The sequence below is a fragment of the Scophthalmus maximus genome, chromosome 18 (assembly GCF_022379125.1).
Source record: "Scophthalmus maximus strain ysfricsl-2021 chromosome 18, ASM2237912v1, whole genome shotgun sequence".
NCBI classification, from domain to species: domain Eukaryota; kingdom Metazoa; phylum Chordata; class Actinopteri; order Pleuronectiformes; family Scophthalmidae; genus Scophthalmus; species Scophthalmus maximus.
Genome location: NC_061532.1, coordinates 20,254,095 through 20,272,500, shown reverse-complemented (window position 1 = coordinate 20,272,500; position 18,406 = coordinate 20,254,095). Strand labels below are relative to the sequence as shown.

General features: G+C 52.6%; 2 protein-coding genes and 1 long non-coding RNA gene across 5 annotated transcripts; 2 read left to right on the top strand and 1 right to left on the bottom strand.

The window, feature by feature from the left end:
• The first annotated feature begins 247 nt into the window (after nt 1-247).
• Nucleotides 248-15,888, top strand: kif26aa (kinesin family member 26Aa). Of its 3 annotated transcripts, none has more exons than XM_035617207.2 (14): nt 248-832; nt 2,686-3,114; nt 3,432-3,529; nt 7,456-7,657; nt 7,785-7,958; nt 8,025-8,118; nt 8,212-8,480; nt 8,587-8,770; nt 9,141-9,309; nt 9,589-9,751; nt 10,318-13,378; nt 13,816-13,973; nt 14,192-14,342; nt 14,422-15,888. In XM_035617207.2, exons 1-14 carry the CDS (start codon nt 476-478, stop codon nt 14,598-14,600), a joined length of 5,688 nt encoding a protein of 1,895 aa, XP_035473100.2. In that variant the 5' UTR covers nt 248-475; the 3' UTR covers nt 14,601-15,888. The 3 variants fall into 3 exon arrangements, with proteins under 3 accessions (XP_035473100.2, XP_047184540.1, XP_047184539.1); XM_047328584.1 differs by having other exon boundaries at nt 3,414-3,529; nt 9,153-9,309; XM_047328583.1 differs by having other exon boundaries at nt 3,414-3,529.
• LOC118290018 lies at nt 5,805-12,584 on the bottom strand. The gene is made up of 5 exons (XR_004786315.1): nt 12,454-12,584; nt 10,073-10,141; nt 9,604-9,822; nt 8,006-8,114; nt 5,805-5,920 (listed from the first exon to the last, which is right to left on the bottom strand). It is a non-coding gene; the product is annotated as an uncharacterized LOC118290018 (long non-coding RNA).
• Nucleotides 15,889-16,644: 756 nt separating the features above from the next.
• On the top strand, nt 16,645-18,125 carry LOC118289990 (kelch repeat and BTB domain-containing protein 11-like). The gene has a single exon (XM_035617296.2). The coding sequence runs from the start codon at nt 16,825-16,827 to the stop codon at nt 17,962-17,964; it is 1,140 nt and encodes a 379-aa protein (XP_035473189.1). The 5' UTR covers nt 16,645-16,824; the 3' UTR covers nt 17,965-18,125.
• The last annotated feature ends 281 nt before the right edge of the window (nt 18,126-18,406 follow it).

The window sequence follows — 18,406 nt, the reverse complement described above, 5'->3', positions numbered from 1 at the left end:
AGTTTCAGACGCTGCAGCAGAGTCGCTGGGTGAAGATCGTTTGTCAGGTGATCGGAGCCGATTGATCAGATTGATTTGATTTGATTGACAGATTGACAGACATGTACTCACAGTACTGGAACACGCCTCGGGGACACACACCGGACTACAGAAGGTACACGGTGAGTGTCACACACTTTCAGTCAGAGAGAACCTTAATAAAGGGACAGTCAGTGATTTTCTCTCTTCGTTGTTGTTGATGATGTCACCGGTCAGGACTCGAACCCGCAGCCGCGGATACGTGAGACAGATGCTGGAACTGCAAGGTCGTAGCGTCTGTCACTAGTCTCAGAACATGTCGGAGTGATGTTTACAACCTGCACGGTGCAGGTGCGGCGCGAGGAAATGTTCACTGATCTTTACAAGAAGTGTATTAAAGTTTGTAAAGTCGCTGACTGCCCCTTTAACAAAGAGGGAGGAGTCAGAATGAACGTGAATGTGCTTTTATTCTGGAGGAAGGGTCTCGTGTTTGAACCTGTTTCCTGTGTGGCTACAGGTGGTGGAGGGGGACGCTGCTCTTCCTCTGGACTCCACCTGTCGCAGGAAGCGACTTCGTTCTGTGGGAGAGGATGAGGACGTGGTGGCGGCAGCGAGGAGGAGCTGCGCGTCGCGGCCCAACCCTGAGGGGTCGCTGTCAGCCGGCGAAATCAGCCGCTACGGCAAGGAGGAGGAGGGGGAGGGGCCGGAGGAGGAGCCGGGGGAGGAGCTGCAGAGGCTGTGTCAGCGCTGCCACATCATGACGTCACAGCTGAACAGACAAGCTGCTGCTCTCGCTGACGCCTCGGCTCTGAAGGTCAGCGGCAACGCTACACTGTACATGACGACGATGATGATGACGATGATGATGATCATGATGATGATGACGATGATGATGATGATGATGATGATGATGGTGATGGTGATGGTGGTGTGATTGGATGGAGGAACTCGTGAGGTTGTTGTTACGATGTGGGTGAACATCGCTGCTAGGCAACGGCAGAGGCTAAATGTCTTTAGTTTCCTTCTCGTGCATGAAGTATGACGACATCTGGAATCGCCCCCTGGTGGAAGGCCGCTGTAAAGGTCATACTGCAGGACAAAGTGACCTAGATCAGGATCAGGATCAGTGTGGAGGTCTGGATCAGGCTCAGGATCAGGATCAGGATCAGTGTGGAGGTCTGGATCAGGGTCAGGATCAGGATCGGGATCGGCCCTCAGGCCCCCTGCTGCCCCTCTGGTGTCCTCGTCCTCTCTGACCCCTCCCCCTCGCTCTCAGTGTCTCCTCTGATGCTCGTTAGCGTAGCGAGGACTGACTCTGAGCTCTGGACCGGGACGACTCGTCCTCTCCCGAGCAGCCATGTTGACGGTGATGTGTGGTGACACACCGTGTCCCAGTTCAGGGACACAGCAGAGCGACTACACGGTTCCATCCCCGAGGCCAATGTGTCCCAGCATTCATTGCTCTCCTGTGACGAAGCTAACGAGTTAGCTCAAAGCAGCAAACACACTTCGATCACACTTTGTACAGTCCACCAGGTTCAGGTGAGGCTAGCTTAGCTTAGCCTAAAGAGTGGAGACGGGGATAAACAGCTAGCTTAGCATAACATAAAGAGTGGAGACGGGGTAAACAGCTAGCTTAGCTTAGCTTAAAGAGTGGAGACGGGGGTAAACAGCTAGCTTAGCATAACATAAAGAGTGGAGACGGGGGTAAACAGCTAGCTTAGCTTAGCCTAAAGAGTGGAGACGGGGTAAACAGCTAGCTTAGCATAACATAAAGAGTGGAGACAGGGGTAAACAGCTAGCTTAGCATAACATAAAGAGTGGAGACAGGGGTAAACAGCAAGTTGTTTATGATGGTTAAATATTAAAGATGTTAAATGTTTCATTTACGGCTCAGAAAGTGATCATAGTTTGATTTAGTTGACCCCCACTGTCCCCCACCCCCGCCCCCCGGCTGACAGGGGAAGGGGCCAGACGTAGATATAACACATGTAGAGAAACTCAGTCTCAGTGTTGGAGAAGCTTCGGGATCAAACTGGAGGATTTTAAAAGCTGCAGGACATTACAGGTGATCACAGGTAACTTCCTGTTACTTCCTGTCTGACGCCTCCTCTTTCTTCCTCCGACTCTTCCCTCTGTGATCCCAGACCAGGTTTCTGTCAGGACCAAGTCTTTGCTGCAAGACTCCTCGTCCGTCATGACTGTTTGTTTGGACTCGTCAGCAGAAGAAGAAAGTCAGTTTGCAGCTCTGTGTTGTTTCCTCTCACTTAGTTGCTCAGTTGCTCAGTTGCTCAGCTGCAGCGTCTGGTTGGTTGTAAACATCACAGCATCTGTGTGAAGTATTTTCACGTCGATCCTGAGGATTAGTGACCCGTGTCGACGGGAGGTCACATCCTGACAGAGCCTACTGTAAATCTCCAGGCTGTGTGTGTCTGCACACACACACACACACAAGCAACATCATAAACTGCTGAACTTGTGATGACATGAACACTAATAAGATGAACTCATCGTGCTGATGCAGGATGATGATGATGATGATGAACTTTTAATATCTTGTTCTTACATTAAATGATAACTGAGATTTTGTAAAGTGTAAAAACCTTTTGTTGTGTCAAACCTTCCACCAGACTCCGTTAATGAACCCTTTGACTCCTCCCCCTCCAGGACCCCGCCTATGCCTCCTTCCTCTTCGATAAGCTCCAGCGCCTCCAGTGGCCTCGTCGCGGCCGCCATGCTCCTGCCGACGCCCGCTGCCACGTGTGCGACGCCTCCTTCCAGCAGCTGAGGCGCTGCGCTCTGCGTCGCGCTCTGGGCGTCAGCAGGGAGATGGTGCCTCGCCCCGTAGCCCCGCCCGCCGCCTCGTCCTGCCAGGAGGGCGACGAGCTACCGGCGAAGCAGCAGAGGTGGTCGAGCGAGGATCAGCGCCTGGGGGGTGGGGCTCTGTGGGGATGGGGCGGAGTTCACAGCACCTACCTGGGCGGGGGTGGAGCCAAAGGGCTGGCCACAGTTACACCCCTCCCCCTGAATGCACACCACTACCTGGAGGGAGTGTGGAGGGTCTCCTGCTGCGGACCTGAGAACCGACACACTACGGTGAGCAGCGAGGGACAAACATAATGTCTGTTCAGACTCGGCTCTTTACCCAGAATCCTTTTCACTGAGGATAAACTGTTTTTTCACTATTAAAGAGGCTTCGTCTTTCTGTCATTTTTCAGTCTTTGTGCTAAGCTAGGCTAACAGTTTCCCCATGCCTCCAGTCTTTGTGCTAAGCTAAGCTAAACGTGTCATGATCCAACTACAAATGACGTTGGTCTGTTTATGTAAAACGAGCTGAACGATTCAGTGGAATCAGATTAAAGGCCGATGACATCAACACACGTTTTAACCCTCAGACCCATTTGTGTCGTCAGAGAGATTGTGGAGATCATGTGACCACGAAGAGTTCCACTCACAGCATCGCCATCCAGACCAGCCCACCTCCGTCTGCCGCCGCCGCCTTCTTCATCAGGTCAGTGAACAAGTCACCTCCTCATAGACGGTCCTGTCGTCAGGAGGTTCTGTCCTCAGGAGGTCCTGTCCTCAAAGGGTTCTGTCGTCAGGAGGTTCTGTCCTCAGGAGGTCCTGTCCTCAGAGGGTTCTGTCGTCAGGAGGTTCTGTCCTCAGAGTCTGTTCTGTCCTCAGGAGGTTCTGTCCTCAGGAGGTCCTGTCCTCAGAGGGTTCTGTCGTCAGGAGGTTCTGTCCTCAGAGTCTGTTCTGTCCTCAGGAGGTTCTGTCCTCAGGAGGTCCTGTCCTCAGAGGGTTCTGTCGTCAGGAGTTTCTGTACTCAGGAGGTTCTGTCCTCAGAGTCTGTTCTGTCCTCAGGAGGTTCTGTCCTCAGGAAGTTCTGTCGTCATGAGGTTCTGTCCTCAGGAGGTCCTGTCGTCAGGAGGTTCTGTCCTCAGGAGGTCCTGTCGTCAGGAGGTCCTTTCGTCAGGACGTTCTGTCCTCAGGAGGTTCTGTCCTCAGGAGGTCCTGTCGTCAGGAGGTCCTTTCGTCAGGAGGTTCTGTCCTCAGAGTCTGTTCTGTCCTCAGGAGGTTCTATCCTCAGGAAGTTCTGTCGTCATGAGGTTCTGTCGTGGGGAGGTTCTGTCGTCGGGAGGTTCTGTCGTCGGGAAGTTCTGTCGTCGGGAGGTTCTGTCGTCGGGAAGTCCTGTCGTCAGGAAGTTCTGTCGTTGGGAGGTTCTGTCGTTGGGAGGTTCTGTCCTCAGGAGGTTCTTTCCTCAGGAGGTTCTGTCCTCAGAGTCTGTTCTGTCGTCAGGAGGTTCTGTCGTTGGGAGGTTCTGTAGTTGGGAGGTTCTGTCATCGGGAGGTTCTGTCCTCAGAGTCTGTTCGTTCCTCAGGAGGTTCTGTCGTCGGGAGGTTCTGTCCTCAGGAGGTTCTTTCCTCAGGAGGTTCTGTCCTCAGAGTCTGTTCTGTCGTCAGGAGGTTCTGTCCTCAGAGACTGTTCTGTCGTCAGGAGGTTCTGTCCTCAGAAGGTTCTTTCCTCAGGAGGTTCTGTCCTCAGAAGGTTCTTTCCTCAGGAGGTTATGTCTTCGGGAGGTTCTGTCCTCAGAGTCTGTACTGTCGTCAGGATGTTCTGTCGTCGGGAGGTTCTGTCCTCAGAAGGTTCTGTCCTCAGGAGGTTCTGTCATCGGGAGGTTCTGTCCTCAGAGTCTGTTCTTTCCTCAGGAGGTTCTGTCCTCAGAGTCTGTTCTTTCCTCAGGAGGTTCTTTCCTCAGGAGGTTCTGTAGTCAGAGTCTCTTCTGTAGTCAGAAGGTTCTGTCCTCAGGAGGTTCTCTTCTCAGGAGGTTCTGTGTGAGTCACAAACTGATTAGGAATTAAACAGACACAGGTTCTAACTCTGAACCTTCTGACAGTGATCCACTGTGTACGACTCTGACATCATGATGAGAACCAACAGGTTTAATTAACATTTCAGCAAATCACACACACACACACACACACACACACATACAGACACACACACACACACACACACACACACACACACACACACACACACACTGAGTGTTTGAAGTCCAGTGGGGGGGGGGGGGGGGGGGGCGGGGGGCTTTGTCATCTCATGAAATATTTATGAGAAGTGTCGGTGTGTATGTGTGACGAGGGAGGGGGGTGGGGGGGGGCTGGAGCATCACCAGTGTTTCCTGGCAACGTCCACCACGGCAACGAGAAGCAGGACTCCAGCCGCTCTTCATTCACTCCTTCATCTCTACCTCTTGTCTTTAATCCTTTATTCCTCCTCCTCCTCTGTTGCTTCTCTTCATCCCGCCATCACTTTCCTGGAGGGAGAGGAGGACGGAGGGAGAGGAGGAGAAAGAGAGGGGGAGAGAGAGAGGGAGGGAGGGAGGGGAGGAGGGAGAGTGAGGGAGAGAGAGAGAGGGAGGGATGGAGGGAGGGAGAGGAGGAGGAAGAGGGGGGAGAGAGAGAGGGAGGGAGAGAGGGGAGGAGGGAGAGAGAGAGAGGGAGAGAGAGGGAGAGAAAGAGAGAGGGAGAGAGAGAGAGAGAGAGAGGGAGAGATAGGGAGAGAGAGAGGGAGGGAGGGGAGGGAGGGATGGAGGGAGGGAGGGGGAGAGAGAGAGGGAGGGAGGGAGGGAGGGAGGGGAGGGAGGGATGGAGGGAGGGAGGGGGAGAGAGAGAGGGAGGGAGGGAGGGATGGAGGGAGGGAGAGAGAGAGGGAGGGAGGGGGAGAGAGAGAGGGAGGGAGGGAGGGGAGGAGGGAGAGAGAGGGAGAGAGAGGGAGGGAGGGGAGGAGGGAGGGATGGAGGGAGGGAGAGGAGGAGGAAGAGAGGGGGAGAGAGAGAGGGAGGGAGGGGAGGAGCTGAGGAAAGACATTGCGATGCTGCAGGAACAGACTGAGGATCTACAGGAGGAAAATAAAGGAAACGGAGCAAAATAGGGGAAAATAGAGAAGAAAGAGGAAAGGAGACGTAAAGAGAAGAGAAGAAGAGAATCTGATCAATCGTCCTGCTGCTGATTCTTTAATCTTCTCTGAACAAACTGAACCAAAGTTCAGACACTGCTCGTCAGAATCAGGAGAGAAACAAGAGAATGTTGGAATATTCAGAGAATTCCTCATCAGTTTGGCGTCAGAGACGTTGATCATGAGACGACAGATCGATGGTCTGAATTCGTCTGTTGGACAGTTTCATCAACTATTCAAGAAAACTCCTGAAAGAATCTTTACACATGAACGTGAATCCGAGAGATTCAGAGAAAAATGTTTCTGATCAGCTCGTCGGCAGAAGAACCAATCGTCTTTATTGACGACCTGAAACCTGTCGTGTCGTTTCCCAGAGGTTCTGTGAGAACGATTGTTTCCTCAGGAAAGTTTCCACCATGCGGCTGAAAGACAAACGGATCCTCCTCCACGATCATCAGACATCGATGGATTCTGAAGTCTGGAATAACTGGACCTGACTCCTCCTCCTCCTCGGACCGTCGTCTCTGACTCCTCCTCCTCGGACTTTCATCTCCTCATCCTCCTCCTCCTCAGACCGTCGTCTCTGACTCCTCCTCCTCGGACCTTCATCTCCTCACCCTCCTCCTCCTCGGACCGTCGTCTCTGACTCCTCTTCCTCAGACCGTCGTCTCTGACTCCTCCTCCTCGGACCTTCATCTCCTCACCCTCCTCCTCCTCGGACCGTCGTCTCTGACTCCTCTTCCTCAGACCGTCGTCTCTGACTCTTCCTCCTCGGACCTTCATCTCCTCATCCTCCTCCTCCTCGGACCATCGTCTCTGACTCCTCCTCCTCGGACCTTCATCTCCTCATCCTCCTCCTCCTCGGACCGTCGTCTCTGACTCCTCCTCCTCGGACCGTTGTCTCTGACTCCTCCTCCTCGGACCGTCGTCTCTGACTCCTCCTCCTCGGACCATCGTCTCTGACTCCTCCTCCTCGGACCATCGTCTCTGACTCCTCCTCCTCGGACCGTCGTCTCCTCATCCTCCTCCTCCTCGGACCATCGTCTCTGACTCCTCCTCCTCGAACCTTCATCTCCTCATCCTCCTTGAACCGTCGTCTCTGACTCCTCCTCCTCGGACCTTCATCTCCTCATCCTCCTCCTCCTCGGACCGTCGTCTCTGACTCCTCCTCCTCGGACCATCGTCTCTGACTCCTCCTCCTCGGACCATCGTCTCTGACTCCTCCTCCTCGGACCGTCGTCTCCTCATCCTCCTCCTCCTCGGACCATCGTCTCTGACTCCTCCTCCTCGGACCTTCATCTCTGGTAGAGTTCTCCCTTGGGGATTCGGTTCCTCTCACCATGTTTGGTTCCTCTGCGTCGTCGTGACGATGGTGAACGAGGACGAGAGGAAGTCGGGAGCTGGAGAATCAGTGAGTGAGTGTGACCTAACACACACACAGGAAGTGACCTGTTCTCTGTGATGTCATCCTTCAGGGCGGCTCAGAGGCTCAGTCTGTCCCGCAGGAGGAGGTCCCATCCTGGCCCCGCCTCCTCCTCCTCCTCGCCCCCCCAGGCCCCGGGGCCCCTGCTGTACACCGGGGGCTTCAGTGGGGCCCTGCGGCTCCTCCCACCCGCCATCCCACCATGTCTCCTCCGGGCCGGGTCAAAGATCAAGGACACGCCAGGGATGGGGAAGGTGAGATGTCGTTTTGTTTACCCAGAATGCTTTAGAGTAAATCAGCTGTTTCTCTGGATGAGCGGTGAAGAGGAAGGAGTTCATTTTCATTCTCCTCTTCCTTCCTTAACTCTTCCTGTGTGTCCAGGTGCGGGTCATGGTCCGTATCTGTCCGGTCGACAGTGGCGAGTCCGCGTCCTTCCTCAAGGTCGACAGCAGAAAGAAGCAGCTCAGCGTCATGGAGACGTCGTCCGGCGGCCGGAGACACTCCTCGGCCAAAACCTTCAGCTTCGACGCTGTCTTCCCCCGGGACTCGTCCCAGGTGAGTGTGCGTGTGTGTGTGTGTGTGTGTGTGTGTTCAGCTCTTACATGGTCTCTGCTCCTATAGGCCGAGGTGTGTGCGTGCTCGGTGGCGGAGGTCGTCCAGTCGGTGGTGAACGGAGCAGACGGCTGCATCTTCTGCTTCGGACACACTAACCTGGGTAACACACAACACACACAACACACACACACACTTTGCTTTATTCTTTTTTAGAAGTCACATGATTGTTGCTTTGGCTCCACCTCTACGCCAGGTAAGACCTACACCATGATTGGTCGGGACTGCTCCACCCAGACTCTAGGTGTAGCTCCCAGCGCCATCTCCTGGCTCTTCAGGGTGATGGAGCAGCGGAAGGAAAAGACCGGAGCGTGTTTCTGTGTTAGCGTGTCAGCGGTGGAGATCTCCGGTCGCGAGGAGACGCTGTCCGACCTCCTCGCCGGAGTCTCCTCCCCCTCGGGGGGCCACCAGGGGGTCCCGGGCCCTGCAGTGTCTCTGAGAGAGGACCCCGTCTGTGGATCCCAGGTCGGCCGAGGAACTCGTCAGTCCAATCATGTTTCTTTGTGATGAAGCGACGAGCTGGAGAGACGTGGTCTCGTCACAGGTCTCTCTCTCTCTCTCTCTCCATCAGCTGCAGAACCAGACGGAGCTCCGGGTGAGCAGCGCCGAGCAAGCGGCGTTTTACCTGGACGCCGCCCTGGCAGCGAGGAGGACCAGTCGGGCACCGAGCGACCTGGAGGCGCGGAGGAACTCGCACTTCCTGTTCACCCTGCACCTCTACCGGGAGAGGCCGGACCCGAGCAACAAGGCAGCAGGTCAGTGTGTGTGTGTGTGTGTGTGTGTTTTCAGTCTTAGACTCAGGAGGAAGAGCGGCGGGCCGTCCACTTATCAGAAGGCCGGAGTTTCGATTCCCAGACCCTTCGCTTCACACATTGAAGTGTCCAACACGCCGTGTTGTAAAAACAACAATTTTTTTTTTTAAAATTACAACTTGTGATTTTCCCTGACACCAGTGTCAGTGTCAGACTCTGAAATTAATCTTTCTGCAGCAGCAGCAGCTCAGGTTTGCTGATGATTATTAATCTGATGCATCGTCTCAGCGCTGCAGGATGAACTGATGTGTCTTTAAACATCTAATCAATAATTAAACCAGTGATTGATTGATCTTCAGTGTATTGACCTCAGGTTGTGTCTCAGTGTCTGGACGCAGTCGTCTCCACCTGCTGGACCTCGGCAGCTGTGAGACGGACATCAGCAGGACGAGGGAGGGGGGCGGAGCTCAGTGTCTGTCTCGGTCTGCGCTGGGACACGTTGTCCTCGCCCTCGCCAACGGGGCCAAGCACATCCCCTACAGGTAGGGGTCCTGCCTCAACTGGACGATGAGGTTCATTCTTTTCTAGTATTTATGATGATAGTAATAATGTTTGTTGAGGAAAGTGTCCATGCCTCTGTTATGTTGTTCTGATGAGAGACAGACTGAGATCAGTTCCAGATCAAAGTAACTTCATGAATGTGAAATGAGCGGGGCGGCGGCTTCCTGAACGTGGTGTAACGAGCGGGTTCTGGTTCCTGTGGGGTTTCTCACCCGACGCATGTCTCTGGCTAACGAGGGGTTTCTTGATGTATTATTCAGGGACAGGAAGCTCACCATGCTGCTCAGTGAGTCTCTGGGCAACATCAACTGTTGGACCACCATGATCGCCCATGTCTCAGACTCCCCGGTGAACTACATGGAGACGCTGACCACGGTGCAGCTCGCCGCCCGCATCCACCGCACGAGGAAGAAGTCGTCCAAGGTTTCTCCCCCTTTATTTCCTGTCTCCAGCTCGGTTGAGGTCCAAATATTAGTTTTGCTAATATTTATCACCTGAAACAGAACACAAATGACAAATGAGTTTTTCATCCTTACTGACTTGTTATTTCTTTCCTTTTTAAAGAGGCTTTTACCAGAGATTCTTACTCAGTTGTTTCCTCGGAGTACGAACAGTCATTGAAATATTCAAGCTCATGTTGGTTTATGTTTTAGGCGGAATCAGAAGAATGTGACCGAGTTCACATTTTTCAGTGTTGTAAATGTTTTAATGTTATAGCTACTTATTGAAGTGAAATATAAAGACCTGAGGTTGATCGATTCATTGATTTGTTGTGTTACTTGGTTCATTGATGAGTCGATCGATCCATCTGATCTGTTAAAAGGACAGATGATCCACATCAGGTTAATCTGGTGAGATGAGACGGGTCTTCACTGTCATCAGGCTCATGGACGTTGATCAATGATAAAAAACAAATGGGGACAGTTTAAAGCTCAAACATCCCATTGATTTGTCTTCATGTTTCTTCTTATTGCTTTATCTCTCTGCAGTACACCTCCAGCTCAGGGGAGAGTTCCTGCGAGGAAGGACCATCCCGCCGACCACCGAAACTTCGACCCTTCCACACTCGGACTCTGGCCGTTGACCCCGACACGCCCCTGCTGCTCTCCAGTGAACCTGACTACTCCTCCAACAGCTTCTTTGTTCCCATTATCCCCTCCCTGAACAAAAAGCAAATCAAAGGTGCACCGAGGTCTGATGGCGACCACTTAAAGTGTAACACATTTGCAGAGTTACAGGAGAGGCTTGACTGCATCGACGGCAGCGAGGGCCCGGTCACATGCAGCACAGATGGGAAAGCAGCACATGCAGCAGCATTTAGGACTCAGACCGTAGCCTCTAAAACCCCAGAGGTTACATCTCCACCCAAATCTGAGAAGAACTCCTTAGGAAGCATAACAGCCACATGCACAAGTAAACCTGATCAGGAAGAGTCCAAGCTCTCTTCAGTCGGCGGCCCCTTGGACACTTCCAAACAGACAAGTGCCGACAGGGAGAAATTTTGCGTCACCCCCTTTCAGCCATGTGTGGTACAGCCCGGTGTCACGGAGCCTGTGGTGCAAGAGAGGATCTACCTCAAAGGAGGCGTGCCCAAGCCGTATGCCTCACCATCTTTACCAAGGACATCTAGGGAGGTATATCAGCCTGGGGAGGTTGTTGGTAAGACTCCCCCAGTTGGTATGAGTCAACAAGCACCGAGCATGGAAATGGCCCCTCATACAAGCAGATGCCCCATGGAGGCGAAGAACCTCTGGGCAGTTCTGTCAGGAAGATTCCTCGACAGTGAATTTCTGAGGACCACAGTTACACTGCAGCAGCTGGTGGAGCTGAACGGGGCGGACGAGCTTGTGTTTACAGTTGTAGAAGAGCCTCCTTACGGTCTTGTTCCAGACAACGGTCGCCCCTCCAACCTCCTCAGCTTCAACAGTGACGGCTCCCTGCAGGCCTCAGTCTCGGGTTCTCGCCCTGTCAGCATCATCAGCAGTATTAATGATGAGTATGATTCTTACACATCTCATCAAGGCGCTGAGGGAACTGCGGCAGATTTTGACAAAAGCTGCCAGAATATGTCGGTTTCTAAACGTGGCAACAAGCCTTCACCTGTTGGCTCCTGGCCAAGTGAAGTGAGTTCTGATTCAGCTGAAAGTGAATCCACTCATTCATCATGCACACTTCACTTGAGGGACAAAAAAATGGCCACAGGGAATGCATCCACACTGACCTCACCAAGTACATTTCATAGACAGCAGTTTTTGCAGCACGGTGTCGAGAGCTCTCTGAATGACAGTGGAGTGTGTTTCTCAGAGCTGGACAGTGACCCTGCTACTCCAAACAAACACTCTTTGACCAGGAGCCCACGTTCCCCTGACACAACCAAAGTATCTCTCAAAGGTTTTCTGAAGGTGCAAACTGATTCTGTGAACAGGTCACTGTCCGGCCAGATTCCACTCCAGACCTCCCATGCCAGTCTTCCTAGGAAAACAAAGCCTACCTCGTCTGCAGGTGTGGGCTGCAGCAGACATGAGGACTTTTTGCTTCAGGGAAGCAGTCACTTTGATCCCAGAGAGGTTGAGTTTCTCACTGCCGGTGAGCCATCAAGAAGTGTCATGAGCGGTGGTACCTCTAAGAGGCTTGGAGGGAACAGTAACACTTCTTCTCGGCCACCAAAGGCACAAGGGTTGTCTTCAGCTCAGAGGGTTGTGGATGGTTGTGAGGAGTCCAGCAGCAGAAGAGGAGATACTCTCATCAAGCTGCCACGACTCAACCGAGGTTCAACAACTCTAGGAACAGTTTCTATCCGCCAGAGTTCTGAATCCAAATGGGGTCGCGAGACCACTTCAGTGACAGGTACCCTGAGGTTTGCTTCCTTGGGAAAAAAGTCAAATGGACAGAAAAGCAGCACGATCCCCAAGTGTGGATCTGAAAACATTTCTCCTCCTACTCAACTAGTCAGGCAGTCAAGCCAAGAACAAAAGACAAGGACTGCTCCATCTCCAGGTACCTTGAAAACAAGCAGTGACATTGAAAAGTCCTCATTCCCTAAAACATCAACATCTGTGGAAGAGTTCAACGTCAGGCTCCGGGTAGAGTCCTTCAGTCACAGGACATTGACTTTACAAACCGACCACAGCGGTGCCAGGACGTTTTCAAGCCTGAAAACACGGGGGGCCAAAGCAGATTCTTCAAGGTTTTACGGGAGTGTGATGTCTCTGGAGAGATGTGACAGTCAAGCCTTTGTAGGGTCCAAGTCTGATCTGTTCAGAGAGAGCAGTGGTGCTGCTGCAGGAGGTAATAGATCCAACAGATCAGTGCCCAGCCTTGGGGTTCCCACTTCTACCTCCACATCTGCTTCTTCCCAAGTTTCTCCTGGTGTCCTTGGAACTACAAGCAAACTGGGGCAGGTCCAAAGCAGCAGCAGCAGCAGCTCGCGAGCAGCGGTTTCTGGTGGATCAAAGGTTGGAACGTTGTCTGCTGCCAGTTCCAAGAGCTTGAGCTCCTCCCCAAAACCTCCTGATAATGCAGCTGGACGTAAGATCAGCCTGCATCCAACTGGTAAGTCCCCTGCTCGCTCTGGGACGGGAGCCAAACTAGGAAGAGGCACCGTCATGGGCACAAAGCAGGCCATCAGCAGGGCGGCTAACAGCAGGGTTAAGGAGTTAGCTGCTGGAGGCCCAAGGAAACAGCTCAGCAGGGGACCTGGACTGACAGGAAGTGAAGGAATTGACACCGGAACTAGTAGTGTCAGCGGTTCACCAGTCAACACGCCGATACCATCACCTTACAGCAAGATCACCGCACCTCGGAGGCCGCAGCGCTACAGCAGCGGGCACGGCAGTGACAACAGCAGCGTCCTCAGTGGGGAACTGCCCCCCGCCATGGGACGCACCGCCCTGTTCTACCACAGCGGGGGCAGCAGTGGCTATGAGAGCATGATGCGAGACAGCGAGACCACCGGCAGCACTTCATCAGCACACGACTCCATGAGCGAGAGCGGAGGGTCCTCGTCCACCATGAGCAGAGTTTCCAAATCACCCAAGAAAAGGGGCAATGGTGAGTGACGTCAAAGATGGAGACGGATGTGGTCCAAAATAATTAGTCCTGTTGAAATAGGTGTAGACATGAACAACTATGTCACTCGGGAGAGTGTCACTCCGCCAAGGTTCAACCGCCTCCGTACAAAAGCACATTTACTTTTTATTTAGATCTGCACCAAATCTCTGATCACAGAGTCAGTGAACGTGTCTGAGAGATTTCATGAATTATTCTGTGAAATCAGTGAACACGTTAAAAAACAATGTGAGAGACCATACATTCCTGGCTCCGCCCCTTTGTCCAGATCCACGTTCCATCAGACAGACAGACAGAACAGAACAGACAGACTGTCTGGTCTGTCTGTTCTGTTCTGTTCTGTTCTGTTCTGTCTGTTCTGTTCTGTCTTTTCTGTTCTGTCTGTTCTGTCTGTATAATAAACACGTTGATCTCTTCAGGTTTCCTGCGCAGGCGTCTGATCCCGGCTCCTCTGCCTGACTCCTCCCCTCTGGGTCAGTGGGCGGAGCTGGCCCCGCTGGGCGGCCTGAAGGAGACCTTTGAGATAAAAGTTTACGAGATCGACGTCATGGAGCTTATGCAGAGGAGGAGGTCAGAGGTGAGGGGCTCAGAGGTCAAAGGTGATGGGGGTCTGAGTTGAGAGGTCATCTGTCTGTCTGTCCTCACCTGTCTGTCCTTAATCCACCTGTTGTCTCTTCTGCGGATTAGCGCCGATGCTAATCTGACCTCCGGTGCCGGTTAGCTCCTCCCTCCCTCCTTGCAAAGCAGCAGCAGGTTCTTGTTGTTGACTCTGTGTTTGATTGTTCTGGTCTTCAGGGTTTGATCCACTTCAACACTCGACTGAAGACGTCTGAGAGACGACAACAGCTGATCAGAGACCTGAGGAGCAAACACGACGCACTGAAGGTGGAGCTGGACGAGGCCAAGAGCCGACTGATGCTCCGCCCCCACAGGTGGAGCGGAGAGTGTGAGTACACACACACACACACACACACACACACACACAAAAACACACACTCTGACCCCTCGCTCTGTCATTCTTCCAGTCGACGTGGACCAGAACCGGGACCATGAGTCCCAGGACTACCTGGAGGCTCTGGTTCAGGCCACGGCGGAGCTGGAGAACCGCGTGGACCTCTGTAAGTCCCGCGTCATGATGGAGACCTGCTTCGACATCGCTGTGACGACAGCGGCCGCCTCGCACGGAGGTCAGCGGGAGGCGTGAGAGGACAGACTGAGCCCGACACAACCCTCCACAGGGGGCGACGGAGAGCTGCAGAGGAAGTTGTCTGACGTCTGAGACTAGTGAAGAAGAACAGATCAACATGGATGAAAGCTCTGGAAGTGCCTTCAATTCTTATTGATAAAGAAAAGATAAATGAAGATAAAGACGAACGTCACAGTGAATCTTTCATTGTGACAGTTCAGTTTTGTAGTCGCTGCATGAAATGTTTCTTCTCCTCCGTTTTTAAATGTTTCTGAGGAGTTTTGTTTTGTTACTATACCGTTTTCATACGGTTTGTAAAGACGAACAGAATCAATCAGCTCAATAAAGTGAGGGGTATATATATACACATTCACGTGTATATATATTGTTACAAATGCCCGCGCGGCCATGGAAGCAAACGAGGAGAATCACAAGGTCCAGGTGACATTTCAACAACATTTGTCCACATCACCTTCACGCAACATTCAGCAACATCTCCACCTTCTTCTTCTTCTTCTTCTTCTTCTTCTTCTTCTTCTTCTTCTGGGTTCTTTTGGCGGTTGGCAAACAACAATTTGGTGCATTACCGCCCCCAGCTGGTGAGGAGTTTGGCTCAGCATCGGTATTATTTTCTCAATGACATTTGTTTGTCTGAGATACTGAAATATGATCCGTGTTCTTCTGTAGAATATCAACTAGATTAAACTTTCTTCTCTCCGAGGTTTTGAATCAGAAAACTCCTCCACGTATAAACACTGATCGATTTATTTATTATTTTATTATTATTATTTATTTAAGGCGAGCCTGTATTCTGATTGGCTGGCACATACTATTTCCACAGCGGCCATAATATACAACGAATATAAATAAATTGAGATATTTCCATAAACCATTAACCCAAAATATACATTCTTAATAAATGTACACACACCACAATAATAGATCTAATAATTACTGTGTGTGTGATGTGGTCACCCACCCGGAACTATAAGTGCCCCCGGGGAACTCTTTTGTCCGAACACCCTGGAGACACGACGACAGGTGAGTTTGAATCATTTCACTTCCGTGTTCCTGTCACGTTGTTCTTCAGTTGATCCTCAACTCACCGAGTCACAAACAAATACAACTTCATGTTTGTTCACAGGAGAACAACGAACGAATAACTCACCCATCAATAAATACCATGAAAAGATAAGATGAGATGAGATAAACCTTCATTGTCCCACAATGGGGAAATTCGGGCATAACAGCAGCAAAGTGGACAGAAGAATATATAAGAAATTTACAAAAAAGGGTTAGTATGTACAAAATCTTACAAAAAATAACATTAAATTAAAAAAACACCAAAGGCATATACATGCTATATACAGAGCAGTAGCAATAGTTGCACATGGGATATTAAAATATATAAAATATAAATATTGCACAGTCAGTTATTGCACTTTAAGTGGTTGCGTCCTGTGTTTGTGTCCTATTGAGACCAGTGCTGGTTGTACAGTCTCAATGTGTGATATGTGTGAATATATGCAACTCTGTGTACAATTATCCGTTAGCAACTCATAAACCTGTTACGTATAACGTGGAGCATCATCATCATCATCATCATCATCATCATCATCATCATCTCCTCTGGCTGATCTTTGACTTTTCAGAAGCAGCCGGTTCATGTGATCCAGACGTTTCTCCAGCAGGTGGCGCTGTTGGTTGAACCCTCGTCTGATCACTGAACCTTCAGGATCGATCCTCACGATCACGAGTGAAAGATTCTTTTGTTTTATCTGTTAAATCATTTAAACAGTTTCCTGGTAAAATCTGCCTCCGCTTCACTTTGTCCTTTTATCAAAATATTCATCTTCACACTTTGTCTGAAGAGTTTATTATTCTTATTATTATTCACATGGTTATTGTTCATGTGTTCTGATGTTTCATATCTGCACATTTTTCCTTGAAGTTTTATATGAATATTGTCGTTGTCATTATTATTTATCAGTTATTAATGATGGTATTAGTGTGTGATTCCTTTCTTTTCTTCGTGATTCTCCATGTGATGATCAAACAGGAAGTGAATGACGCGCTGCGTCGTTCGGACCGATGGTTCTGATCAGAACGTGAAGAACCGTCGCGGTGGTTCTGTCACAGGGGCGGAGGCTCGGAGACCCCGGCCCCCCGGCCCCCCGCCGCCAGCAGCCAGCGCGCCCCGCAGGACGAGGCGAGGAAGGAGGACAGGACGAGTCGGGTCCAGATGGAGGCCGGTGCCGGGACCGAGTCGCCACAGATCAGCGCAGAAAACTGCTTCGACATTCTGACGCGAGCGAAGCGCGACGGCGCGGAGGGCGCGCGGCGGCGGGCGCTCGGCTTCATGAGCCGCCACTACCTGCAGGTGCTGCGGACCCCCGCCGTGTTCGGCCGACTGACGGCGGCGGAGCGGGAGCTCATCCTGGCCCGCAGGATGGAGGGGACCAAGGTGCTGGCGGTGGCCGAGAGCAGCGACGCGTCCGACCGCGGCGGCAGCCGAGAGAGCAGCCGGCCGCAGAGCCCGCAGCCGCCCGCCCCGGAGGACCCCGAGCACCGCCGGGTGTTCTGCCTCCACCCGGACACTCGGCGGTGGGAGGTGCTGACCCGCCTGCCGGAGGACGTCCCGGCTAAAGGCTCCGGCATGTGCACCATGTACAACTACCTGTTCGTGGCGGGCGGGATCAGGGCGCACGGGGACGGCCGCTCCAAGGCGTCGGACCGGGTCTTCTGCTACAACCCGCTGACCGGCCTCTGGAGCCAGGTCCGGCCGCTGAGCCAGCCCCGCTGCCAGCTGCGGCTGGTCTCCATGGACGGACACCTGTACGCCATCGGGGGCGAGTGTCTGTTCACGGTGGAGCGCTACGACCCGCGCGTGGACCGCTGGGCTCCGGTGGCGCCGCTGCCCAGAGGCTCCTTCGCCGTTGCGCACGAGGCGACGTCCTGCGGCGGGGAGCTGTTCGTGTCCGGCGGCTCGCTCTTCTACCGCCTGCTGCGCTACGACTCCCGCCGGGACGAGTGGGAGGAGTGTCCGTTCAACGAGAGCCGGCGGCGGTCCACGGACATGGTGGCGCACCGCAGCCTCGTGTACCGCTTCGACGTGGACCGGGAGCGCGCGGGAGTGAGCGTGTACAAGTACAACACGGCGGCGAAGGCGTGGCACGGCGGCGCGTCCTTCCCGCTGGAGAACCCGCGGCCGTTCCGCTGCGCGGTGCTCGGGGAGCGGATCTACTGCGTCAACCGGAGCCACACGCTGCAGTTCGAGGTGCGGGAGGAGCGCGAGGGGTTCGGGCCCGAGGTGCTGCCCCCCCCCGCAGAGGCCAGAGGAGCCCTGGTGCCCTTCGTCCTGTCGCTGGACCGGGACGAATAGAGACACGCCCCTGGTCCTGGACCGGGACCAAGAGTGTGAAGAGAAAAACACATGGAGCTGCCTTCATCCTCATGCTCCTCTTCCTCATCGTCTTCATCCTTTTCCTCATGCTCCTCTTCCTCATCGTATTCGTCATCCTCCTCTTCATCCTTTTCCTCATCGTATTCTTCATCCTCCTCTTCATCCTCCTCTTCCTCATCCTCTTCATCCTTTTCCTCATCGTATTCTTCATCCTCCTCTTCCCCCTCGTATTCTTCATCCTCCTCTTCCTCATCGTCTTCATCATTTTCCTCATCCTCCTCCTCTTCATCCTCAGCTCATTTCGGTGCCTTTTTGTGTGTGTGAGTGTGTGTTTGTGTGTGTGTGTTTTGATTGAACAGACACATTTCATCTGCAGTTTAACTGTAAACGCATCCACGCGCACACACACGCACACGCACAC